This window comes from Lissotriton helveticus, chromosome 12, assembly GCF_964261635.1.
Source record: "Lissotriton helveticus chromosome 12, aLisHel1.1, whole genome shotgun sequence".
Taxonomy (NCBI): domain Eukaryota; kingdom Metazoa; phylum Chordata; class Amphibia; order Caudata; family Salamandridae; genus Lissotriton; species Lissotriton helveticus.
The window spans coordinates 25313585-25340197 of record NC_136073.1 but is presented as its reverse complement, the minus strand read 5'-3'; the positions used below and the strand labels follow the sequence as shown (position 1 = coordinate 25340197).

Below are 26613 nucleotides of genomic sequence, written 5' to 3'. Positions count from 1 at the left end.
TATCACAGTGGCAGCAGCAGCGCAAGCTTCTCTTATATTGAGAGCAGTAAACCAGTGCAAGCTTGTCTCACGTAGAGAACAGTGGTGAACTGTCAGTGGCAGTGCAAGCTTCTCTCGCATAGAGAACAGTATGGCAAAGGCAGCAGGAGGGCAAGCTCCTCTCTTATGAAGAAAAGTATCACAGTGGCAGCAGTAGCGCAAGCTTCTCTTATATTGAGAGCAGTAAACCAGTGCAAGCTTGTCTCACGTAGAGAACAGTGGTGAACTGTCAGTGGCAGTGCAAGCTTCTCTCGCATAGAGAACAGTATGGCAAAGGCAGCAGGAGGGCAAGCTCCTCTCTTATGAAGAAAAGTATCACAGTGGCAGCAGTAGCGCAAGCTTCTCTTATATTGAGAGCAGTAAACCAGTGCAAGCTTGTCTCACGTAGAGAACAGTGGTGAACTGTCAGTGGCAGTGCAAGCTTCTCTCGCATAGAGAACAGTATGGCAAAGGCAGCAGGAGGGCAAGCTCCTCTCTTATGAAGAAAAGTATCACAGTGGCAGCAGTAGCGCAAGCTTCTCTTATATTGAGAGCAGTAAACCAGTGCAAGCTTGTCTCACGTAGAGAACAGTGGTGAACTGTCAGTGGCAGTGCAAGCTTCTCTCGCATAGAGAACAGTATGGCAAAGGCAGCAGGAGGGCAAGCTCCTCTCTTATGAAGAAAAGTATCACAGTGGCAGCAGTAGCGCAAGCTTCTCTTATATTGAGAGCAGTAAACCAGTGCAAGCTTGTCTCACGTAGAGAACAGTGGTGAACTGTCAGTGGCAGTGCAAGCTTCTCTCGCATAGAGAACAGTATGGCAAAGGCAGCAGGAGGGCAAGCTCCTCTCTTATGAAGAAAAGTATCACAGTGGCAGCAGTAGCGCAAGCTTCTCTTATATTGAGAGCAGTAAACCAGTGCAAGCTTGTCTCACGTAGAGAACAGTGGTGAACTGTCAGTGGCAGTGCAAGCTTCTCTCGCATAGAGAACAGTATGGCAAAGGCAGCAGGAGGGCAAGCTCCTCTCTTATGAAGAAAAGTATCACAGTGGCAGCAGTAGCGCAAGCTTCTCTTATATTGAGAGCAGTAAACCAGTGCAAGCTTGTCTCACGTAGAGAACAGTGGTGAACTGTCAGTGGCAGTGCAAGCTTCTCTCGCATAGAGAACAGTATGGCAAAGGCAGCAGGAGGGCAAGCTCCTCTCTTATGAAGAAAAGTATCACAGTGGCAGCAGTAGCGCAAGCTTCTCTTATATTGAGAGCAGTAAACCAGTGCAAGCTTGTCTCACGTAGAGAACAGTGGTGAACTGTCAGTGGCAGTGCAAGCTTGTCTCGCGTTGCGAACAGTAATGAACCGTCAGTGGCAGTGCAAGCTTCTCTCGCTTAGTGAACAGTATGGTAAAGGTAGCAGCAGGGCAAGCTTCTTTCTCAAGAAGAACAGTATGACAGTGGCAGCATAAGTACAAGCTTCTCTCATGATGAATATTATGACAGTGGCCACATCAGTGCAAGCTTCTCTTACATTGGGAGCAGTAAGCCAGTGCAAACCCGTCTGGCGTTGAGAACAGTAATGAACTACCAGCAGTAGTGCAAGCTTCTCTCGCTTAGAGAACAGAATAGCAAAGGCAGCAGCAGTGCAAGCTTCTCTCTCATGAAGAACAGTATGACAATGGAGGCATCAGTGCAAGCTTCTCTTACATTGGGAGCAGTAAACCAGTGCAAGCTTCTCTCGCATAGAGAACAGTATCACAGTGGCAGCATCAGTGGGATCCTGGCAGAGGTAAGCACACTGGAAAGTAGTGCTTTCTGTGCAGCAGAGGCATCAAATGACACCTGCCACCTTATGCCATGTCTGCCACTGCAGTCAACAGTGCTGTGCATGCTGGGATTTGTAGGCCCATACCCCTCGTGGTAACAACAAAGCCATGTCTGTCTGTAGGTGACCCCCAAGTAATGTAAGATGTGTAATGTGCTAACACTGCCTTAAAAGTTGTCACTGAACTATCTAGAACTGAACAGAAAATATTAGACCAAACACAATACATGGATAAAAAATACACAAATATTCTCACAGCTGGGCATCACCGCACCTCACAACTGGAACTAACCCGTAAGAAACGGCACACGCAAAACTTCCAACTGAATGCATTATAAAGAACTCTACATATGTAAGGTAAGCTCCAGAGGTGTGCAGCAGCATGCCCCCACCTGCACCCCCTTCAAATTAACCAGCATTCCCAACAACTCCCTTCCACCCACCTATCACCTCCTTCCAAGATCCTGAGCGACCACCTTCGGAGGAGCAAAGGGAAACCATAAACCCTCGACCCCTCTTGCCGCTACTCATAATTGTGAGTGTAAAAAACGTCATCAGGAGGAGGAATTTTCTTTGCACCAATAAGAACCGTATTTCCTCTTTTTATTTGTTAATTTACATTTTTTATTGCAAGCATATGATGGCCACATTTAGGGTATCGGTAAGTTTTCGTTTTCTTCTTTTTTATTTTGTGCCAAACGCTTGCAAATGCCTGCAAGGCAGAACCTATGAGTTTTGCCAATGCTTGTTACAAGATTTTTACAATGACCGGACGATAACTTGAGGTCCAGTGCTGCAAACGGAGGGTTGTATCTTTTACTCCAAATAGTGAGATTTTTGGGGTGGGGTAGAACTGGGAAAAGAAGACAGAGACCCCAAAGTGTTTTCAAACTTGCATTGTTTGTATCCTGTATCTGGGTGGGGTTGAAAAAATGGGGTTCAGGGCTAAGCAGGCAAGGCTGGGCAGAGAGCGGCCAAGGGAGATGGGGGTTGGGCCCTTCTATTCAGACTAGGCCTTGATACTCCACACCAGACACAATGGGGCCTCTGCCCCATTCAGAGACCTTGTCCCCTTGACTGAACCCCCTGTCCCCTCCCCCGTCCTCCCCGCCCCCCCTCCCTCCCAGCAGGCTCGCCTCTTTCTCTTTGTGCATAAGGGCTCTGTATTGACATGTGTGCCTGGCTGGGCCTGAGCTCAGCTTGGGTGAAGGCTGCATAAGGTCACCCCTTGTTATTCCAGTGTACAGCAAGCTTCTCTCGCATCCAGAGCAGTACCAGGCCTGGGCGAAATTTAAATTATGCTGGCGTAATTTTGTGTAAATTAGCAAGTTTTGCTTTACGCTTGTTACACAAAGTTCCCGAATTTACACCATCACACAACGGGCCAGGTTTACAAATCTTTCCAGCGCAAAATGTTTACTTTCTTGTTTTTTGTTGGGTTTACTTTCCTGCAGAAAACTTGTTTTGCGCTGAAAAGTTGTCTAAAAGTTAAGCAAGGCAATGTTACATGGGTGCTCCAAGGGCGTTCCTGTGCTACCACCAATGCTTATTGATGCGAAGCCCTATCTGCTAACAATTGTAGACAGGGTTTTGTGCCCAAAAATAACGCCACTTTGAAGCAGGTGTTGAAAGGCGAAATACTTCTGACTTTGCAGGTGTGGTGCACTGTGCAGCTCACATATCAAGTAGGCAAAGTTAAAAACTTTGCCTAGGCATGGTGTTTTGTGCTGGAGGGGTATCTTTCCAGCACAAAACCTATGCCGGACTCACAGACAGCCTTGCACTATGGCGCAAAGGTGTGTGCGTGGCGCACGGCTTCCTGATTCTGCGCCTGCACTACGAAGAGTGGAGGAGCGCGTCATGTATATGGCGCTCTCCCCTTCTCACGCAGCGCAGCAACTTTGGGTGCAGCGCTGCATTGGCTGGCATCTTTGAAAATCTGGCCCCACGTTATGTAATTACACCGCATCTCACAGCAAAATTAGAGCACATGAGCAGAGCATCAACGTGAACAATCAGAATGCAAGTGCCGTTATTTGTGGCAATTGTGATTTTCGTGTTATTTTTTAGCATAAAATGCGTCTTTAGCTCAAAAAAATTTGTGGTGGCGCATTTCACGCTACACTATAGCAGTAAATGACGGACTTGTATCTTGTGTAATTATGTGTAATTTCTGTAATTTTGTGTAAAAACAAATTACTCACATTTTTCAAATCCCTAAAAAGTCTGTTAGTGGCTCTGCAAGTCTCTCTTTCCTTTGAGAACTGTGTGACAGCAGTGCAATTGTCGCTTTAATTGAGAACAGTGCATCAATACAAGCTCACCTCGCATTAAGAACAGGAATAAGCTGTCAGCTGCAGTGCAAGCTTCGCTTACATTGAGAACAGCGCACCAATGCCAGCTCATCTCGTATCGAGAACAGGAATAAGCTGTCAGCAGCAGTGCAAGCTTCGCTTACATTGAGAACAGTGCACCAATGCAAGCTCATCTCGTATCGAGAACAGGAATAAGCTGTCAGCAGCAGTGCAAGCTTCGCTTACATTGAGAACAGTGCACCAATGCCAGCTCATCTCGCATCGAGAACAGGAATAAGCTGTCATCAGCAGTGCAAGCTTCGCTTGCATCGAGAACAGTGCACTGATGCAAGCTCATCTCGCATTAAGAACAGGAATAAGCTGTCAGCTGCAGTGCAAGCTTCGCTTACATTGAGAACAGTGCACCGATGCAAGCTCATCTCGTATCGAGAACAGGAATAAGCTGTCTGCAGCAGTGCAAGCTTCGCTTACATTGAGAACAGTGCACCAATGCAAGCTCATCTCGTATCGAGAACAGGAATAAGCTGTCAGCAGCAGTGCAAGCTTCGCTTACATTGAGAACAGTGCACCAATGCAAGCTCATCTCACATCGAGAACAGGAATAAGCTGTCAGCAGCAGTGCAAGCTTCGCATGCATTGAGAACAGTGCACCAATACAAGCTCATCTCGCATCGAGAACAGGAATAAGTGGTCAGCAGCAGTGCAAGCTTCGCATGCATTGAGAACAGTACACCAATGCAAGCTCATCTCGCATCGAGAACAGGAATAAGCTGTCAGCTGCAGTGCAAGCTTTGCTTACATTGAGAACAGTGCACCAATGGACGCTCATCTTGCATCGAGAACAGGAATAAGTGGTCAGCAGCAGTGCAAGCTTCTCTCTCATGAAGATCAGTTTGACAGTGGTGTCAGCAGCAATGCACAAGCTTATCTCTCATGGAGAACAGTATGACACTGACAGATGCAGTGCAAGCTTCTCTCTCATGAACAGCAGTAAGACAGTGGCGGCTCAGTGCAAGCTTCTCTTACATGGAGAGCAGTAAACCAGTGCAAGCTTGTCTCGCGTTGAGAACAGTAATGAACAGACAGTGTCAGTGCAAGCTTCTCTCTCATGGAGAACAGTATGACAGTGGAGGCATCAGTGCAAGCTTTTCTTACAGTGAGAACGGTAATGAACTGTCTTTGGCAGTGCAAGCTTCTTGCCTATTAAAAACAGTACGGCAGAAGCAGCAGTAGTTCAAATTGCTCTCTGAGAAAAGGCAGGATGGCAGAAGCAGCAGCAGTGCAGGCTTGTCTCACCTCAAGGACACTACTACACTTGCCTCAGCAATGCAAGCGCCTCTCACCTCAAGGACAGCAATGCTTTGGCAGCAGCAGTGCAAGATTCTACACCTGAAGGACTATACTGCAGTGCCAGCTTCTCTCACCTCAAGGGCCGCAGTGTTGCACTGACAGGATGAGTGCAAGCTTCACACATTCACAAACAGTAGTGGTTGAATCCTACTATCATCTTGCACATTGAATAGGATAGATCACGACAACACTCATTGGATAAGACTTATCGCAGCATTATGTCCTGGATGAAACCTATTGTGATATCACTATTTATTTATTTTTAAAGTCTTATATAGCAAGAAATATGACCCATGCGTATATCTGTGCGCTTTACAATGATGAAGGCGGCACATATAAAAATAACAACAGCTTCAAGGCGGGACAAGGTGTCTGAGAATCTCATAAAGTGAAAACCACAGGTTCCAGGCGGACGAGAACCAGTAAAAGAGAGTAACATAGTGTGTGAGAAAGTAGCATGCGTGCAGTCTAAGGGATAAATCATGTCCTGGCGTATACTTCATGCGTTCAACTGCATACATTTATTTGTCAGTCTCCTTTTGACTTCTTTCTTGAGTGAAGCAGTTGAGGGGTTCATTCTGATTTCAGGGGGTAGTGCGTTCCAGATTCTCGGGGCAATACCTGTGAAGGCTCGGTTGTAAGTTTTCTTTTTATACAATTTTGGTTCTTTCAGCAGTAGAGTACTAGTGCCTCTATAATAATAATAATAATCCACATTTGTAAAGCACACAATCACCCGTAAGGGTCTCTAGGCGCTGGGGGCCGTCGGGAAGATTAAGCGAGCTATTGCCCAGAGTCACATGGTGCTGGGCTAACCTGCCGCCGGAGCCGGGGATCGTACCGTGGTCCCCAGATTCCAGCGTCAGTCGCCCTGGCCGCGGCGCCACACCTCTCCCTACCTCTAGATTCTCTGACGCCATCAGATGGCGGTGCCAGCTTAGCTCTGGGTAGGCCGCAAAGGGTTGCACTCCCATAGTCCAGTCTGGGTATCACTAGGGCTTGAACAGCGGTTTGAGTTCATTGTCTATCACTTTAAGATCTGTGTATTGTGTGGAACATTGAGTATGTTCCAGAATTGTTTATATGTGTATGTGGATTCTTAGAGAGCTGTTATTGGATAAGCTCTGTGCCCTGATAGCTGTATGACTTATTCCTCTGTGCTGGGGGTTTTAATAAAGAACCTAACTACAAGGATCTACTGGTGTACTTTTCATTGCTACATTCATCCGGGGGAAGGAAGGGTTTTATTTTTCTTAAGATGTTCATGTGTAAGTTCGCTCCTTTGGTGGCGGAGCTGATTTGCTCCTGCACGTTGAGAACTCTTGTCCGGGGTTATTCCCAGAGATCTCGTTGATTCTATAGTGTGTGGTTCGGAGCTGTTAGTTGTTTCATCCAATCTACGGTGTCCTGTGAATGTTTGGGTGCAACAATTAGGAGGAAATCTATTTTGAGAGCGTTTAGTTTGAGGTGGTTACATGTCAGGCAGTTTTGGGTTTTTTTTCGGGTTGAGTTTGGAGACCTAATATCTTTGTGGGAAGAGATTTTCAAGTACAGTTGGGTGTCATCTGCGTACTTGTGTGAGTGGGTGTTAGAAAAATTCAACAAATCTATCTTGTTAAAACCTATTTTGACATCATTGTTTCTCAACCGCAACATTACTCAGTGAATGAATGAATAACTCCTTCGATGCTCATGACGAGCTGAGCTCGTCATGAGCCCCGGTGCTCGTGTGCCGCACTGAGCTCGTCATGACCGTTAGAACGCTTGCATGCTGGGCTAATTCCCCTGCTGTGCGAGCGATCTATGAAAACGGGTGTAGTCATGACGAGCTCAGCTCGTCATGAGCACACGAGCACTGTGCTGCATGACGAACTGAGCTTGTCATGAGCATGGGGGCGCTGTGCGCGCCCCCCCCCCGTCCCTCCATCACAGTGGGGGAATGTGCCCAGCAGGGAAGGTGTTAAATGAATGAAGCATTTCTGTAGCGCACGGCTACTCCGGAGAGTGTCCCGGTGCTTTTACGTACGCAAAAGGTGAATAGACATGAGGTTGTTGCCCATACTCCCCCTTATAGTCTGAATACAAATGTTTTCAGCTTCTTTTTGAATCTCAATTCTTCAGGAATCTGTCTAAGCTAGTCTGACAGGTTATTCCACAAATTAGCAGCATTAACAGTGATCGAAGAGCCTCCCCTCTCCTGTTTCCGCAAACGAGGGGTCACAATGAGACCCCCCGAGCTAGAGTGCAACATCCTCCCAGGGCTGCATGCCTTGACACGGTCATTAGGATACCTCGGTCCATTGTTGTGGAGGGCTTGGTGTGTTAAGGTCAGTGCTTTATACCTAATACGCTGATGAACTGGCAGCCAGTGAAGTTTTCCATGAAAAATTGACATTGAAGTGTATTTCGGAGTTTTGTATATTCAACGGATTGCCGTGTTGTGCATGACCCGTAAACGCTGGATCAGATATTCCGGAAGGCCAAGGTACAGGACATTAGCATAGTCCAGTCTGGATAAAATCAGTGTTCTAAGCACTGTGATTTGGGCCTGATGAAGAAGTAAATGAAGAACCTTCCTCCACATGCAAAAGATCCAAAAACAGGGTTTCACCACTGCTGACACCTGCGCGCCAAATGAGAGCTGGGTGTCAAACAACACACCCAGGTTTCTGGCCACCGTCGTGGGTGGGGGTGGCTGGTGAACACTGTCGGCCATGCCCCAGCCCAACCAGTAAGGGGATCTCATCCAAAAAATAAGACTTCCATCTTGTCAGGGTTGCACTGTAGTCTATTGGTCTTCAGCCAATCCAGCGGGGCCACCAGACAGTTGGCGAAGGCTGCCCTCGCCCGCTCACGCTCCCCGTCGTACACACGCAGGAGTTGAGTGTCATCAGCATACGAGATGATCTTGATATCACAGGATTCCACCAAATGAGCCAGGGGAGATATATAAATGTTTTAAAAAGTGTGGGACGGAGAGATAGACCTTGTGGCACCCCATTTCCATTCTTTACCTCCTGAAGAAAATGGTTTCATCCAGACTACCTGTTCACGGCCTTCAAGGAAAGAGGCCAGCCAGTTCGGCGCTGAGCCCGTTACACGACATGTTCTAGCCGGCGCAGTAGGATGTTACGATCCTAATCTGAAATGAATTGCTGGTGAACCGATGGTGAATCTTATTGTTTTATGACATCCTTCAGTAAACAAAAACTATTGCGACATAACTCAGAAAATGACTTCTATTGTGACATAATTCACAAGATGAACCTAACTAGGACGTTACTCTCTGCATAGATATAATGTTTTATAACTCACTGGCTGACACCTATTATGACATCATTCACTGGATGAGACCTGTAACACAATTCATTGGATGAGACCCATTGTTACAGAACTCACTGGTTGAAATCTATTGTGACATCACTCAATGGATGAGACCTATTGTGACATCACTCAATGGATACAATTTATTGTGGCATCGCTCAATGGATGAGACCTACTGTGACATCACTCAATGGATGAGACCTATTGTGACCACTCAATGGATGAGGTCTATTGTGACATCACTCGATGGATGAGACCTATTGTGACATCACTCAATGGATACAATTTATTGTGGCATCGCTCAATGGATGAGACCTACTGTGACATCACTCAATGGATGAGACCTATTGTGACCACTCAATGGATGAGGTCTATTGTGACATCACTCGATGGATGAGACCTATTGTGACATCACTCAGTGGATACAATTTATTGTGGCATCGCTCAATGGATGAGACCTATTGTGACCACTCAATGGATGAGGTCTATTGTGACATCACTCAATGGATGAGACCTATTGTGACATCGCTCAATGGATGAGACCTATTGTGACATCACTCAATGGATACAATTTACTGTGACATCACTCATTGGATAAGACCTACTGTGACATCACTCAATGGATGAGACCTATTGTGACATCACTCAATGGATAAGACCTATTGTGGCATCGCTCATTGGATAAGGCTTTTGTGACATCACTATTGTGACATCATCCCGTGGGCGCCTCTTCAGGTTTTAAACTCCGTCCAGTGTAGCTGGCGCTGCTCAAGGGAAGTAAAGATGTATTGGGGGGGGGGGGTGCTGGGCTGCAGCCCCTTCCTCGCCTGGGCACCGCCTCCCTCCTCGCCTCAGTGCCCTCAAAGGGGGTGAGGGTGGAGAGAAGCGGCAAAGCGGATCAGAATTAAGGGGGCGATTAAGGGTGGCTGGAGAGCACTGATCTCATTGGGAGGGTAATCCCCGCAGCCAGGGGGCGCCATTGTGCGTGCGGGGGATTACATCGGCCAGGCGGCAGAGACAAAAGACCCCTCCCGGGAAGGGAGCGGCGGAGGAGGCCCGGGAAGGATGGGGGAGGCCGCCCCAGCTGAACGCTGCCAGTCGGGGAAGGTGGCAAGGAGGCGGGGGAAGGGGGCACTGGACTGGAAGGTCGGTGTGGCATGGGGGGCTCTGATTCTACACACATATGATGCGCAACTGAATCAATCGTAACTACAAGTCCCAGGATGCAGTAGGAGGGAGTGCGAAAGCTCAACCCTGCTCATGCTGCCAGTGGGCGATAGGAAGCCCACGGTTGACTCTGCTGTAGAACTACAAGTCCCAGAATGCAAATGGATGTTAGCCAAGATCTGGACTACAGGAGATCTCAGATGCCTTTTTGGTGGTAGTGCGCACTATAAGTTAAATAAATAAATAATAATAATGTCACACACCTGACATGGAGCCACTGTGTGCACAGTAGACTCCAGGCCTGGCGGGCCTGCTCTTTTCCCACACCTGACACTTTATTCTACTCCATGGAGAAGTATGTCTAAGGACGTCCCCCAAAAGACATTGTGACTGAACCGTTGACCCCCAAACTTCACCCTTTAGGGTACCCTAAGGTACCCTAAAGTTGTGGGGAGAGGTGTGGCGCCGCGGCCAGGGCGACTGACGCTGGAATCTGGGGACCACGGTTCGATCCCCGGCTCCGGCGGCAGGTTAGCCCAGCACCATGTGACTCTGGGCAATAGCTCGCTTAATCTTCCCGACGGCCCCCAGCGCCTAGAGACCCTTACGGGTGATTGTGCGCTATACAAATGTGGACTTTACTTTTACTTTACCCGTGCCCCCCAAGTCTCGCAGAGAAACCCGTATATCGGTCCATCAGCACACAACTTGTGGAACCATGCTTGTCACCTTAAGACCACCCTATCCAACACGGCTGAGAGGCGCCTTGAGCGGGCTTCTAGGGGCTTCATGCCAAGCCCGTGGGCCGCCTGGATGCTGGCCTGGGGTCCCTCTGGATGAAAACTTCTGTCCAACCCTAGCTTGCTGTTCTACTTCTTGCCAATAGAAGGTACTTCTGTTGGCAATGTCAGCAGAGAGGCCAAGGATTGCCGGGGCACGGAGAGGGCACCCTCCTGAGCCAGGCTGATTCTCCTGCTGGGAACTGCCAGAAGCTGGCACTGCATGGGCAGTGTGAGGGGCTCCCCCTGGTAGGCACTGCGAGAGGGGGCCCCTGTGGAGAGTGTGAGACGTGAGCAGGTTCTGGGGGGGCGTGAGAGTAGTGTGAAGACACTGCTGGCAGCTAAAAAGCGTAAAAGCATGGAAAGGTAAAAACAACATTTCATTTCAATTCAATTCAATTTATTTATTTTGTTTTGGAACTCCAACGGAGGTCCACAAAAACAGACTAACAATTTAAAAAGACAAACATTGCATACAGTACAAAAGTCCTTCCTTATACATTACTATAACATGATATCAAACATAATGTGAAATGTGCAAATAATGCTATAATACGTAAAACAATCACATAACCGGCCAATAAAATTTCTTATCCTTTTTCCTTTCCTGCTTTAGGAGCAGAGACACCTACAGCTGCCATCATGGGAGTGGACATCCGCCACAACAAGGATCGCAAGGTGCGAAGAAAGGAGCCCAAAAGTCAGGATATCTACCTACGGCTCTTGGTTAAGCTGTACCGGTTCTTGGCCCGTCGTACAAACTCCAACTTCAACAAGGTGGTTCTGAGGCGCCTTTTTATGAGCCGTGCAAACAGGCCCCCTCTTGCAGTCTCTCGTCTGATCCGCAAGATGAAACTGCAGGGGCGAGACAACAAGACTGCCGTGGTAGTGGGATGCATCACAGATGACGTTCGCATTCAGGACATCCCCAAACTCAAGGTCTGTGCCCTAAAAATCACTGATGGTGCCCGCGACCGCATCCTGAAGGCTGGAGGCCAAATTATGACATTTGATCAGCTGGCCATGCAATCGCCTAAGGGGGAGAACACTGTGCTACTCTCAGGTCCTCGCAAGGGCCGTGAGGTGTACAGGCACTTTGGCAGAGCACCGGGTACACCGCACAGCCGCACCAAGCCTTATATCCAGTCTAAGGGCAGGAAGTTTGAACGTGCCCGGGGTCGCAGAGCCAGCAGAGGGTACAAGAACTAACTACCCAGTTTCCACTTTGTGTATAATAAAAAGAACTTTCAGTTTCCATCAAAAAAAAAAAAAAAAAAAATTCTTATATACATACTAAGTAATGTGCAAATGATGCAATGAATACATGAAACAATTAAATAGCCAACCAGGAGATATTAAATCGAAACCCGAGTACTACTGTTAGACAAGATTCTAGTAAATAGGCAAAAATGTTCTAAAAAATTGGTATATCTTAAAACAAACCATTTCATTCGGTGGTGACAAAGTGTGGGACGTGAGCATGTTCTGGGGGGGCGTGAGAGTAGTGTGAAGAAGACACTGCTGGCAGCTAAAGAAGCGGTAAAAGCGTGGAAAGGTAAAAACAAAATGTCATTTATTTTTCTAATGCAAATCACTGCATTTTTTTCACGTTTTGAGGAGCTAATGAGTCCAAGTGATATTTTTAACCGATCGGTACACTTGCGTGGTGCATTTCAAAATGGCTGACTTTTAACACATCAAGTAACAATTCTGCTTGAATATTGCAATGTTTTGATGCAGCGTTTATGAGGAGTTAGAGGGGTGGCAGCCTTGTCTGTCTCTGACACCCCTCCCCAGCCCCATGTCTGACAGTACATGATCTCGCGCAGGGTCAGGCGGTAAGCAATGTGTAGGGTCAGGCAGTAAGCAATGTGTACGGTCAGGCAGTAAGCAATGTGTAGTGTCAGGCAGTAAGCAATGTGTAGGGTCAGGCAGTAAGCAATGTGTACGGTGCCGGCCCAACTCTTGGGGGCATCTTTTTTTTGCAGCTTTCTATAACGCGAACTTGACCCAAGGGCCTTAGAGCGCTTTGCAACGTGCATCAGATCACACTACACAAGCTCACATTCACTTTTTTTTTTTGTATTTTTCATAAGTGATTTGCCCAGGCTCACAGGCTGTTAAGTAAACGCCAGGACTCGTACATGGTTCCCAGTTCGAGAGTTGGCAGCTCTGGCCGTTTGGCCACATCTCCTCCATACACTCTGGGCAGGCCACACCCCTCCCTCCTGTCCCCCAGAGATGAACTCTCGTGAAGTGTGTGATCCTCGTTAAACCGCGCTGTCTGCCCGCCCTGTATTTACTCTAATGGTAAGTGCTTAGAAACAGGCTGGACGCCGCCTTAAGTGCTGTGCAAACAACAAGACATTTACATGGGGACAGGGCCCTCGCGGTGAAAGGCTGTTTACTCACCGGGGCTCATAAACCGGTGAAAGGAGGGACAGGATAAAGCGCTCTATAAAGGCCGGGGCTGAATGGGGCGCGGGCGGCGGGGCGGAGCGCTCATTAGCTAAGAGAGGGGGAGGGCAGGGGGGCGGCTGGAGGAGGGCAGGCCGCAGGCGGAGGTCTGAATAGGGATGGTGGACTGGTGGTGCGTGGTCTGGGCAGTGCCAGACGGAGAGGGGGTGGGGGAGGTGGGAGCGAGCAGGGAGTGCCCACCCCAACACACCAAGACACGGTGAGCTGGGGAACAGGGGCATAGCTACAGAGGGTGCAGCAGGTGCAGTGGCACCGGGGCTCAGTGGCTGACCACCCCGAGCACACCAAGACAACCTACCGAGGGTGCAGCAGGTGCAGTGGCACCTGTGCTCAGTGGCTGGCCACCCGCAGCACACCAAGCCTGAATACTGTTTTAGTTTACTCTCTAAGGTGGGGTCATGAGGTCTGTTTGCATTAGGGACCCGGACGGATTTGCTATGCCACCGGCTGGGGACATGGCTGCTCGAGATACACCTCTACCTGCCTCCATACTTCTCTTAATGTAATGTAATGTAATGTGTATACTTGTAAAGCGCACTGTTGCCAGCCGGAGTCCCGGCGCTGTATACCACCGGGGAACCCGTCCTGGCTTTCCCTGTGGGATGGTCCCTGCTGGGAATCCCCAAGGTGGAGCCAGGCATCCCCGGCGTTGATGGGGCCGTTGTGGAGATGAGGCAAGCTAATGCCCAGAGTTGCAGCGTGAGACCCATGATTAGAGTAAGCACCGAGGCGAGAATTATCAAGTCCGCTGACCCTGGTCCACAACCCTGCCGCGTCGGGAATCGAACCCTGGTCCCGGGCCGGCTTCTGCTTCCGGTTCTGCCGCCTCTAACCAGTGAGCCACACCACTCCACTCTTACTTCGCCCTCTCTCAACACTTTCTCTCAATGTCTCTACTTTCTCTTATCTTCTCACTCTCCAGTTTCTCTGTCTCTATTTTGCCTCGTTACTCCTTAAACTTGTCTTTTTTTCTCCCTCTCTGCCCTGTTTCCATTTTAGTCCTGGAGTTAGCCAAGCCCTTGGTTTAAAAAAAAAAAAGTTCTTGAAACTATGCATACATGGGCTTCCGCTACAGCCCTCTTCATTCATTGGTCTCTTGAAGTGCCATTTGCATTTTGCGTCCGCCCACCATAGCATGCAAGGCACTATAGCCAATGGCTCCCCTCACAGTGAGTGGCGACATAAGTCTGAGTATATTATACACAATAGCTTAAAACAAGCATTGGTAATGCATCTGTTTCGCCTAAGAGCTGTTTTCATCAATCATCGTCCGAGAGAAGGAAAGAGCTCCCTGACAGATAACACGGGAGTGGAGAGGATGTGGCGCAGTGGTCAGAGCCGCTGACTCGAGGGCTGGGGATCCTGGTTCGGGTCTCGGCGGCGTAAAGCAACGTCCGATGATTCTATGCAAATCACTTAATCTGTCCAGGTGATAAATTATTATATAAATATCCTGCAATAGTAAAAGGCAAAACTTTATGAAAATATAGTTCCACCAAAGTAGATGTTTACAGTATTTCGGTGGCGGGAAACTGATAAGAGAGGCAGACGAGGAACAAGCATCGGTAAATCCAGGAAAATATGTACAGCCAATAGCGATGCAGGAAAGATAAGTGGCGCGCACAGTTACCAATGAGAAGCCAGGAAAGGAAGGAGATGGAATGTAAGTCCATTTTAAGTTTATATTAAAAAAAATGGATTTCTCAAGCAGCGCAAGCGCTATGCAGGCAAAACCTAATCAGGCCCCGTCAGCGCACGGGGCTAGTGGGCCAATTTGCGACTTTTTTTCAGTAAACATTTAGCACAGCAGCTTCCCAGACACTGCGGCAACTTGCATAGATCTGCATCCAGTATACGCACGAATGGCAGCGGCCATGTTACACATGGCCCTTCAAAACTAATCCAAGATGGCCACACAAGCAGGAAAATGAGTGTACAGGTGGCCATCTTGGAGTGGTAAAGTATACCAAAGGAAATAAATATTGCAAAGCCAATAGGCCTTCAGTCAACTGCAGACTTAGCTGCTTTGCCAAAACGTGTTCTTCGTCTTCCACGCCTCCCTCTCATTCCAATCTGTCTCGCCATGTCTTTCCTGTTCCTCTCCAAGCTCTCCTCACCACTTTACACACTCCCTTTCTGGCCATTCCTTGCTCTACATGGGAGTCTGTGCTTCTTGTTTTGTCGTGAGGCGCTACCTGTCTCCTTTCCAGCCATCTTTGGTCTTTTGAGAAGGGGGCTGGCGTTGACAAAGCAGTGTTAACGAGAACAATACAAATTAACAAACTGCCCACCCATGTTATGTTCTGATAAGCATTTTTGGAGACCCAAACATCACCAACTGGGTTTCTCGGTGCTGGTTCGCTTTAGAAATAGTACAGCGGGACACTGAAGTGAAGCTTCGCCGGTGGCATGCAACAGTGACTGGTTCAGCGGGCAAAATTCAGAATAAAGTAAAGAAAAAGACAGGGGCTAACTGTGAGTGAGGCGTACCAAGTCACTACCTGGATAAGAGTAATGCGGGTGGGGCTGACTGATGACACAGTGTCCTCGGGCGTCATGTGACCAGTTTAATAAACCACTAATACCAGGTGTGCTCCGTTGGTTCTATCGAAGCAAAGAAAGACTACAACTCCCAGAATGCACATATTTGTTAGACGAAACCCAGTTCTGGAAACACGTCTTGATGATAGATCCCTCACTCACTCTCCTCCACTGACTGCCTCACCCACACTTTCTCATGCTCTGGCTGCCTCACCTCCTTTAACCCACTGGCAGCCTCATCTCAGTCGTTGACCCACTAGTGACCTCATTACACTTTCTACCTCTGCCCCTGTCCCAGCCCTTACTTTTGAGGTGATGTCATCTTCCACAGGGGAAAGGAACAGGAAGTAAAGTCAGCTCCCAGCCACCCAGAGTGCTTAGAGGCTGGCTTACCTCAGGCCACTTCCTGTTTAGGTCTCGCCTGTCGATGCGCATGCGCATCGAGCAAGCGAGAGTATTGGGACTTATCCACTCTTTATCCACACTGCAAGGAATCGTGGCGATTCCTTGCAGTGCCCGTGACTTTTAAGCTCAATGCGCATGCGCATTGAGCTTAAAAGCGCGTGCATGTCCGTCTTTGTTTACCCGCTCCGCCCCCTCCCCTTCCCGCCGTCTCGCATTTCCCCTGCCGCATCAAAGGCTTTCACGGCCGGCCGGCCATGCTTTCAGTTTCACGACCGGCCGGCCGTGTCAATTACATTCCAAAGCCCGCTCTCCCTGCTCCGCCCCCTGCTCCGGCCGAGACGCATTTCTCCTCCCCCCTCCCCTCTCTTCCCTCCGTCTTGTTTCCTTTAGCTGCCCTGGATGATCTATTCTTACTCAAACTTGCACCGCTTTTACTAAATCTTACCCTTTTAACCTTCGCGATGTTTCCCCCTTTTTACCTCCAGTGCTTGATATATCGTTCTCCCCTTTTTAACTCGGTTTTGCGAGGTCTCCGTTTATTTATCCTCTTGCTGGCTCCCCTTTTCTTTACCCCGCCCGGTCCGGAGGATCTCCTCTGCCATAGCCCGGTGCTGGATCTGTCCTCGTTAGCCCGGTGCTGTAATTGCCACGCTCCCCCTTAGCCCGGTGCTGGATCGCCCTTCTCTTATCCCACACATGAGTTGCCCGACCGTGCTAATCCTGACTGCATGAATAAAATCCAGCACAGGCAAACGCACCCGTTCTCCTACTGTAACTTCAATATACTCGCAGGCTCGCCACCTCACCCAAACGTGCTCCCCCAAACAACGCGGCCTGCCACGCAAGGACATCAAACCTGGTTGCTGGTGGTCCCTACAGCTGCTTGAACCAGGTCCCGAGCTACAAAGAAACTCCAGCATTCAGCACCTCCTCGCCTCACCGCCTCGGTTTGCCTCTCACCTTCGTCGGCATCAGGCCTCCGCCCGCATCCCATAACTGCCATCTTGGGAGCGTAGTGCACCACAGGAAGGTTAAGGCGATCTCGCCCTCCAGACTTCTCCCCCAGGACTGCCGCCTCCGCAGTTTTCCGCTGTGAGTCTGCACGCCGAATCGCCTCCCAGCCGCTCACAAACAGAGTGCACATCTCCCGTTGCCGCAGCCGGTGGAAGTCTCCCCCTCAGTGCGCTGCCGTCATTTTAGATGCGCAGCGCCCAGCGCTCAATCGGGTGATTTTGCTGCACTTACACCCTTGTAACAGCACCAATGCGCCCCAGCAGCAGTCCAGCTCATGCACCAGGATTTCCGCAACCAGTTTTGCAGTAAGGGGCCACCTTAGAATCGCCAACCCCTCACCCTCAACACCTCACCCTCACTCACTCACCCTCAACCCCTCACCCTCAAACCCTCACCCACCCTCAACCCCTCACCCTCACTCACTCACCCTCAACCCCTCACTCTCACTCACTCACCCTCACTCACCCTCAACCCCTCCCCCTCAACCCCTCACCCTCACCCTCACTCACCCTCACTCACCCTCAACCCCTCACTCACCCTCAACCCCTCACCCTCAACCCCTCACTCACCCTCACTCTCACTCATCCTCACTCACCCTCAACCCCTCACCCTCACTCACCCTCACCCTCACTCACCCTCAACCCCTCACCCTCACTCACTCACCCTCAACCCCTCACCCTCAACCCCTCACTCACCCTCACTCTCACTCAGCCTCAACTACTCCCCCTCACCCTCACTCACCCAAAACCCCTCACTCACCCTCACCCTCACTCACCCTCAACACCTCACTCACCCTCACTCACCCTCAACACCTCACCCTCAACCCCTCACCCTCACTCACCCTCACTCACCCTCACTCACCCTCACTCACCCTCACTCACCCTCACTCACCCTCACCCCCTCACCCTCACTCACCCTCACTCACACTCACCCTCACCCTCACCCTCACTCACCCTCACTCACACTCACCCTCACCCTCACCCTCACACAGTGCAATAGTTCTCAGACCATTTCAGTTAGAGCTTTTAGAAATGTTTATGGCTTTTTTTATTTGTAATACTTTAGCATTGGCTACAGGAAACAAAAATGCTAAACATTTACAAAAAAAACCCATAAACAATTCTAAAAGCACTAACTCTAATGGTGCGAGACCTATTGCATTTCCAATGCTTGTTTGTTTCCTGCCTCATGACTGAGACAGGGGCAGAGGGAGGTAAGTCTTGCTGGGCCTGGTTCTGGGTACTTGCTCCCCTGGGTTGCTCTGTGCTGGGCACCACCGATACCATCAGAGGGCATCTGAGCCACGGCTGCAGCATTTATTTATTTTTTATTAATTTATTTATGCATTTTTATATAGCGCGGACTTTACCCGAAGGTGTCAGAGCGCTTGACAATAGGAACACAACTGATACATGAGAACATTACAAGTGAGCAAATTACAAAAGCAAACGTTACATTACATGAGGCAAACGTGACAATCGTGAGCCAACAAAATACAAGAGGTAGCAAACGGTGCATTACAGGAGAAAAAAGTGACGTGTGCAGGTTACAAAAGCGTCAATAAATGGAGGACACTCAAACACAAAAACAAACATTACGTAGGCAATGGTGACACTTGTGCAAGAATTGAAAGCAAACAAAATGTAAGAGGTAGCAAACGGTGTGATACAAGAGAAAAGTGACGTGTGCATGTCATAAACGAGTGCCAAACATAGGTCGAAGGATAATACTGCAATAAATGGCAGACTCTCACACCACAAGAACACACTGGGAAGGCACTTCCATTGTCCTGGAAAGAAGAATTTTCTATAATGGGAGGTCTTCCTTCAGGTAAAAGAGAGGGTGTGAATTAACTTTGGAAGTGTCTTTGAAGGAGGAGAACTTTGAGGTCAGTTTTGAAGGCCTGGGAGGAGGTGGTGGTCCGGAGCTGAGGCGGAAGTGAGTTCCAGATTCTCACTGCGCTGCCTGAAAAGGATTGGGCCATCGATCTTTCCTTCTTGAAAGTGGGCGGTTCAAGCATTAGATTTTCTGCATTTCGTGATGGTCTAGAGCCTCCCGAGAGTTTCAGTTTATTCGCCAGGTAGCGGGGAGAGGAGGAGTGCAAGGCTTTGTGGGTAATGCAGGCAGTCTTGTAGATAGATCTTGCTTCGATGGGAAGCCAGCGGAGGGTGGATAACATGGGTGTGATGTGGTCGCTTCTTTTGGCCCCATAAATAAAACGAGCAGCTGAATGGAGAACAGACTTGAGGGGGGACAGGTGGGATTTGGGGAGGCCACTAAGAAGAGAATTGCAATAGTCCAGTCTGGAGAGGACCAGCGATTGCACCAGGGTTTTAAGGTCATGTTCCGGGAAGAAGCGACGAATCCCCCAAAGAAGGCGCAGTTGGTATCGAGCAGACTTTGAAATTGAATTAATGTGGGAGAGTAGATTGAGTTTTGTGTCGAGGATGACACCAAAGGATTTTGCGCTGTCGACAATGATGGGTTTATTGTTAAGTAGATTCATCTGATCCATCCATGATTGAACCGGGGGAGGAGAGAGTGAGGAGGAGAGGAGGAGGAATTCAGTTTTGGAGGGACTTAGAATCAGTTGATGTGTAGACATCCAGTTTTGGATGGAGTCCAAAGTAGAGCTTAGGACGGCGATATCATGAGAGGAGGCAACCTTGAGGTAGATTTGAGTGTCGTCTGCATAGAGATGATAGTGTACCCCAGATTTACTTAGGAGATTTCCCAGTGGTTCTAGGTAGAGATTGGACAATGTGGGTGCAAGTATAGAGCCTTGAGGAACACCTTGACCCGCCGCCACAGGAGATGAAAGACTGTCAGCTATTTTGATCATTTGGGATCTGTCAGAAAGGAAGGATGCAAACCATTTGAGCACAGTGCCCTCAATGCCCATTCTCTGTTGAAGAGTGTTGAGGAGGGTGTTGTGATTGACAGTGTCAAAGGCTGCAGAAAGGTCAAGGAGAATTAGAAGACAAGACCCCCCCGAATCGAGTATCCTCAGCGCGTCATCAACCACTTGCAGTAGGGCTGTTTCAGTGCTGCAGTTTTGGATGAAGCCGGACTGAAAATTGTCAAGAAGATCATTGTCCTTGATATGACGAGAGAGTTGTTTCGCTACACATCTTTCTGTGATCTTCGCAAGAAAGGGTAGGTTAGTGATGGGGCGGAAGTTGTTGAGGTCATTCGCATCAGCAGTGGGTTTTTTTAAGCAGAGGGGTGACCTGCCCAGTTTTGAAGAGGAGACAGGAAGGGAGCCTTGCCAGAGAGAGAGGTTGACCAGAGTGTCCAATAGGAGAGAGAATGGGTATAGAAGTCAATGGCAATGGCACCAGGAATAGGGTCGAGAGAATGGTTGGAGGGATTTGTTTCGAGGATGCACTTGAGGAGGACATCTTCAGAAATGGGGTCAAAGTTCTGCCAAATGGCTAGTGATTTGCGCTCCTCTGGAGGGGTAGGATGAGCGACCTGATCCACAAGTGATTTCACTTTTTCGTCAAAGAATACAGCGAAATCAGCAGCTTTCTTTGTAGAATCCTTCAACTTGGCGGTTGGGGGAGAGCAGTTAATATTCTTGATGAGGTTGAATAGTTTTTTGGGTCTATTTTTGGCTGAGTCAAGGAGGGTTCTGAAGTGTGAGGCTTTCCCAAGGAAGAAGTGCTTGTGGTACTTGGATCTTGCTGAACGAAGCGTGGCCAAATTATTGGTGGAAGGTGCTTGCCTCCATTGTTTCTCCAGGAGTCGTAGGTGCTTCCTTTCTTCATAGAGGGATTTGTTGAACCAGGGGGCTGAGGGAATGGGCCTTTTCTTTTTGCTTTGGAGAGGAGCGACATTATTGATTTCTACTGCAAGGACTGAGAGGCATTGGTAGGTGAGATCGTCAACATCTAGGTTCCGGTCTAGCCTTGGAAGTGACAGCAAAGCATTCTAGCTCCTCGCTGGTACTGAGCGCCCCTCCAGCGCTACAGAGATCCTAGTTTGTATCTCTGGTTTACGAGCCCCCCCCCACAACCCCCACTTAAACTTCATCGTTAAGGTGTCAGCAGCCAGGGCCGGGTTCGGCATCCCTGTCACTCCCGTGGCTCGCAGGCCGGCTCTGACAGTCGAGCGGCTCCAGACGGGGAGACAGCAGCATCAGAAGAGACGGCCGGCAATAAATAAAGAATCCAAAACTCTGCGGCTGTCACCGCTCGTGAAGGGGAGAGTTTTCTATCGATCCGCCTGTCTGTAATCAACCCTGTCTCTGCCCGCAGCTTCTGGCAGCGGGCAGGCTCCGCGCTGCGGGCTGGGGTTCAAGGCGCAGGCGCCTCCAAGCAGGGCTTCCAGGCGCTTGATGGGACAGTACCAGCGGGGCCTAGCGGGGCTGGTATACCTGTAATCGGACAGTACCAGCGGGGCCTAGTAGGGCGGGTATACCTCTAATGGGACAGTACCAGCGGGGCTGGTATACCTCCAATGGGACAGTACCAGCGGGGCCTAGCAGGGCTGGTATACCTCCAATGGGACAGTACCAGCGGGCCTAGCAGGGCTGGTATACCTCCAATGGGACAGTACCAGCGGGGCCTAGCGGGGCTGGTATACCTCTAATGGGACAGTACCAGCGGGGCCTAGCAGGGCTGGTATACCTCTAATGGGACAGTACCAGCAGGTCCTAGCGGGGCTGGTATACCTCTAATGGGACAGTACCAGCGGGGCCCAGCAGGGCTGGTATACCTCCAATGGGACAGTACCAGCAGGGCTGGTATACCTCTATTGGGACAGTGCCAGCAGGGCCTAGCAGGGCTGGTATACCTCTAATGGGACAGTACCAGCGGGGCCTAGCGGGGCTGGTATACCTCTAATGGGACAGTACCAGCGGGGCCTAGCAGGGCTGGTATACCTCTAATGGGACAGTACCAGCGGGGCCTAGCGGGGCTGGTATACCTCCAATGGGACAGTACCAGCGGGGCCTAGCGGGGCTGGTATACCTCCAATGGGACAGTACCAGCAGGGCCTAGCAGGGCTGGTATACCTCTAATGGGACAGTACCAGCAGGGCCTAGCAGGGCTACTGTACCTCCGATGGGACAGTACCAGCGGGGCCTAGCGGGGCTGGTATACCTCTGATGGGACAGTACCAGCAGGTCCTAGCGGGGCTACTGTACCTCTGATGGGACAGTACCAGCAGGGCCTAGCGGGGCTGGTATACCTCCAATAGGACAGTACCAGCAGGTCCTAGCGGGGCTGGTATACCTCCAATGGGACAGTACCAGCAGGTCCTAGCGGGGCTGGTATACCTCCAATAGGACAGTACCAGCAGGTCCTAGCGGGGCTGGTATACCTCCAATGGGACAGTACCAGCAGGCCCAGGCAGGGCTGGTATACCTCCAATGGGACAGTACCAGCAAGGCCTAGCGGGGCTGGTATACCTCCAATGGGACAGTACCACCAGGTCCTAGCGGGGCTGGTATACCTCTAATGGGACAGTACCAGCGGGCCCCAGCAGGGCTGGTATACCTCCAATGGGACAGTACCAGCAGGGCCCAAGCAGGGCTGGTATACCTCCAATGGGACAGTACCAGCAGGTCTTAGCGGGGCTGGTATACCTCTAATGGGACAGTACCAGCAGGTCCTAGTGGGGCTACTGTACCTCCGATGGGACAGTACCAGCAGGGCTTAGCGGGGCTGGTATACCTCCAATGGGACAGTACCAGCAGGCCCAGGCAGGGCTGGTATACCTCCAATGGGACAGTACCAGCAGGCCCAGGCAGGGCTGGTATACCTCCAATGGGACAGTACCAGCAGGGCCTAGCGGGGCTGGTATACCTTCAATGGGACAGTACCAGCAGGCCCAGGCAGGGCTGGTATACCTCCAATGGGACAGTACCAGCAGGGCCTAGCGGGGCTGGTATACCTCCAATGGGACAGTACCAGCAGGCCCAGGCAGGGCTGGTATACCTCTAATGGGACAGTACCAGCGGGGCCTAGCAGGGCTGGTATACCTCCATTGGGACAGTACCAGCAGGGCCCAGGCGGGGCTGGTATACCTCCAATAGGACAGTACCAGCAGGTCCTAGCGGGGCTGGTATATCTCCAATAGGACAGTACCAGCAGGTCCTAGCGGGGCTGGTATACATCCAATGGGACAGTACCAGCAGGCCCAGGCAGGGCTGGTATACCTCCAATGGGACAGTACCAGCAGGGCCTAGCGGGGCTGGTATACCTTCAATGGGACAGTACCAGCAGGCCCAGGCAGGGCTGGTATACCTCCAATGGGACAGTACCAGCAGGGCCCAGGCAGGGCTGGTATACCTCCAATGGGACAGTACCAGCAGGGCCTAGCGGGGCTGGTATACCTCCAATTGGACAGTACCAGCAGGTCCTAGCGGGGCTGGTATACCTCTAATGGGACAGTACAAGCGGGGCCCAGCAGGGCTGGTATACCTCCAATGGGACAGTACCAGCAGGGCCCAGGCAGGGCTGGTATACCTCCAATGGGACAGTACCAGCAGGTCCTAGCGGGGCTGGTATACCTCTAATGGGACAGTACCAGCAGGTCCTAGCGGGGCTACTGTACCTCCGATGGGACAGTACCAGCAGGGCCTAGCGGGGCTGGTATACCTCCAATAGGACAGTACCAGCAGGTCCTAGCGGGGCTGGTATACCTCCAATGGGACAGTACCAGCAGGGCATGGCAGGGCTGGTATACCTCCAATGGGACAGTACCAGCAGGGCCTAGCGGGGCTGGTATACCTCTAATGGGACAGTACCAGCAGGCCCAGGCAGGGCTGGTATACCTCCAATGGGACAGTACCAGCAGGACCCAGGCAGGCCTGGTATACCTCCAATGGGACAGTACCAGCAGGGCCTAGCGGGGCTGGTATACCTCCAATGGGACAGTACCAGCAGGTCCTAGCGGGGCTACTGTACCTCCGATGGGACAGTACCAGCAGGGCCTAGCGGGGCTGGTATACCTCTAATGGGACAGTACCAGCAGGGCCTAGCGGGGCTGGTATACCTCCAATGGGACAGTACCAGCAGGCCCAGGCAGGGCTGGTATACCTCCAATGGGACAGTACCAGCAGGGCCCAGGCAGGGCTGGTATACCTCCAATGGGACAGTACCAGCAGGGCCTAGCGGGGCTGGTATACCTCCAATGGGACAGTACCAGCAGGCCCAGGCAGGGCTGGTATACCTCCAATGGGACAGTACCAGCAGGTCCTAGCGGGGCTGGTATACCTCTAATGGGACAGTACCAGCAGGTCCTAGCGGGGCTGGTATACCTCTAATGGGACAGTACCAGCAGGGCCTAGCAGGGTTGATATACCTCTATTGGGACAGTACCAGCAGGGCCTAGCAGGGTTGATATACCTCTATTGGGACAGTGCCAGCAGGTCCTAATAAGGTTTGTATACCTCTAGTGGGACAGTACCAGTAGGGCCTAGCAGGGTTGATATACCTCTATAGGGACAGTGCCAGCAGGTCCTAATAGGGTTTGTATACCTCTATTGGGACAGTGCCAGCAGGGCCTAGCATGGTTGATATACCTCTATTGAGACAGTGCCAGCAGGTCCTAATAGGGTTGATATACCTCTAATGGGACAGTGCCAGCAGGGCCTAGCGGGGCTGGTATACCTCCAATGGGACAGTGCCAGCAGGGCCTAGCGGGGCTGGTATACCTCCAATGGGACAGTACCAGCAGGGCCTAGCAGGGCTGGTATACCTCTATTGGGACAGTGCCAGCAGGTTTTAGCACAGGTACTGTACCTCATAACCTTTTCGATGCTGATGACGGAACCGCTCCGTCATCAGCCGCGGTGGCGCTGTGCTGATGACGGAGCGGTTCCGTCATGGCCCGCCCAACGCGCCTGCGCGACGCTGATTTTGCACCTACGCGGGGCGTTCTATTGAGCGGGCGGGGCCATGACGGAACCGCTCCGTCATCAGCACAGCTCAACCGAGGCTGGTGACGGAGCGGTTCCGTCACCAGCATGGGCGCGCCGCGCGGCCCCCCGCCCCCTTAGCGCTGCGGCGGAATAGCCGCCGCAGCGAAGGTGTTAACTGGACAGTACCAGCGGGGCCTAGCACAGCTATTGTTCCTCTGATGGGACAGTACCCATATGGCCTGGTATTGCTGAGTCCCCTCCCGTGAGATGATCTGTTGACCCCCCCTCAAATTCCCCTCCACTCCCTCTCCCCCAAGGCATCGGTAATAACACATCCCAACACAACACTTGGATTAGGGGTCATATAATGATGGCCGTATTGTATTAAAATGAATAAATCATAATTAAAATTCATAACACAACATTTTATATAAGCAGAAAACCAAAACATATTCAATCACATTTCAAATACACATATTTACACATTTTCATGGCTAACCTGGACAGGAGTCTAATACATAGCCATACCTAACCTAAAACTGGAATATGTACACTTTTGTTTTCTGCGTATCCCGGAGGAGCCTACGGGCACGGTCATGCCTGTTCCCAACTACTTGCCAGGTCCCTCTTTACCGGAGTGACCTCGTGCAGGAGGCCCGTGTGCCCACCAGATTCCTTTCCGCGGGCACCCCCTAGGCCCTTCCATTCTACCTCCCAGGGGCGGATGTTATGCCACGTTGGCGCCCATGCGCCTGTGCAGGGGTTGGCCCAAGTGGCCTGCCAGAAGCGGAACTTCCTACCTCTCGCACCATTCAGCCTCCCGGCCGTAAGCACCCCCCCGGAGTGGGATGAGGGACCCATGCCCCCCCCCCCGCCAGTGTCCCAGTTAAACAATGGGATGCCTGCTAAGAGATGTAAAATTTGACCTAGCAATCGTGACCTTACCGCAGACCAAGGATACTCAGACATAAAATACATCAAGTGACTAAATTGACATATGCCTAGCTCTAATGGGACGGTTGTATGTTCTTACAACGAACTCTGTTGTAACGCATGCCTTTACCACGCATGCTTTACAAAGGAATGATATTTCCACGCTTCTCCTTCTCCACGTATTTTTCCGTGGTGACGTCATACGTCGTAAAGAGGATACGGAAGTTTATTTCCATTTCCTCTGATACGACGTCGATTGCCTGCACATCTCGACTTCAGGTTAGGTTTTTTTTTTGGGGGGGAAGCCCCCTCAACCCCCCTTTTTTTTAATTGTACCCTTTACCACACATGCCTTTACTACGTACCTCGTAGTAAACGTATGCGTGGTAAAGGCTTTCGTTGTAACCACGCATGCGTTGTAATGCATGCGTGGTTAAGGTTTTCGTGGAAACAGCCGCGTTGTAGTGGCCGTTTCCCTAATGGGACAGTACCAGCAGGTCCTAGCGGGCTATTGTACCTTTAACTGAACGGTACCAGTAGGTACAAGCTCGTCCTAGCAGAGCTGCACTACTTCTAATGGGACAGTACCAGCACTTCAAATCTGAGC

At 50.6% G+C, this 26613-nt stretch overlaps 1 protein-coding gene and 1 long non-coding RNA gene across 3 annotated transcripts in view; one reads left to right on the top strand and one right to left on the bottom strand.

Moving 5' to 3' along the window:
- Positions 1-26613, bottom strand: part of LOC144799721 (uncharacterized) — a 121678-nt gene that overhangs the window by 64640 nt on the left and 30425 nt on the right. The gene's annotated exons all lie outside the window — the stretch shown is intronic.
- On the top strand, positions 11367-12020 carry LOC144797620 (large ribosomal subunit protein eL18B). Its single transcript, XM_078668312.1, has one exon. It carries the CDS (start codon positions 11408-11410, stop codon positions 11972-11974), a length of 567 nt encoding a protein of 188 aa, XP_078524438.1. The 5' UTR covers positions 11367-11407; the 3' UTR covers positions 11975-12020.

Excerpts from the sequence above, each read along its gene's own strand:
- LOC144797620 (XM_078668312.1), top strand. The coding sequence starts at position 11,408 with ATGGGAGTGGACATCCGCCACAACAAGGATCGCAAGGTGCGAAGAAAG.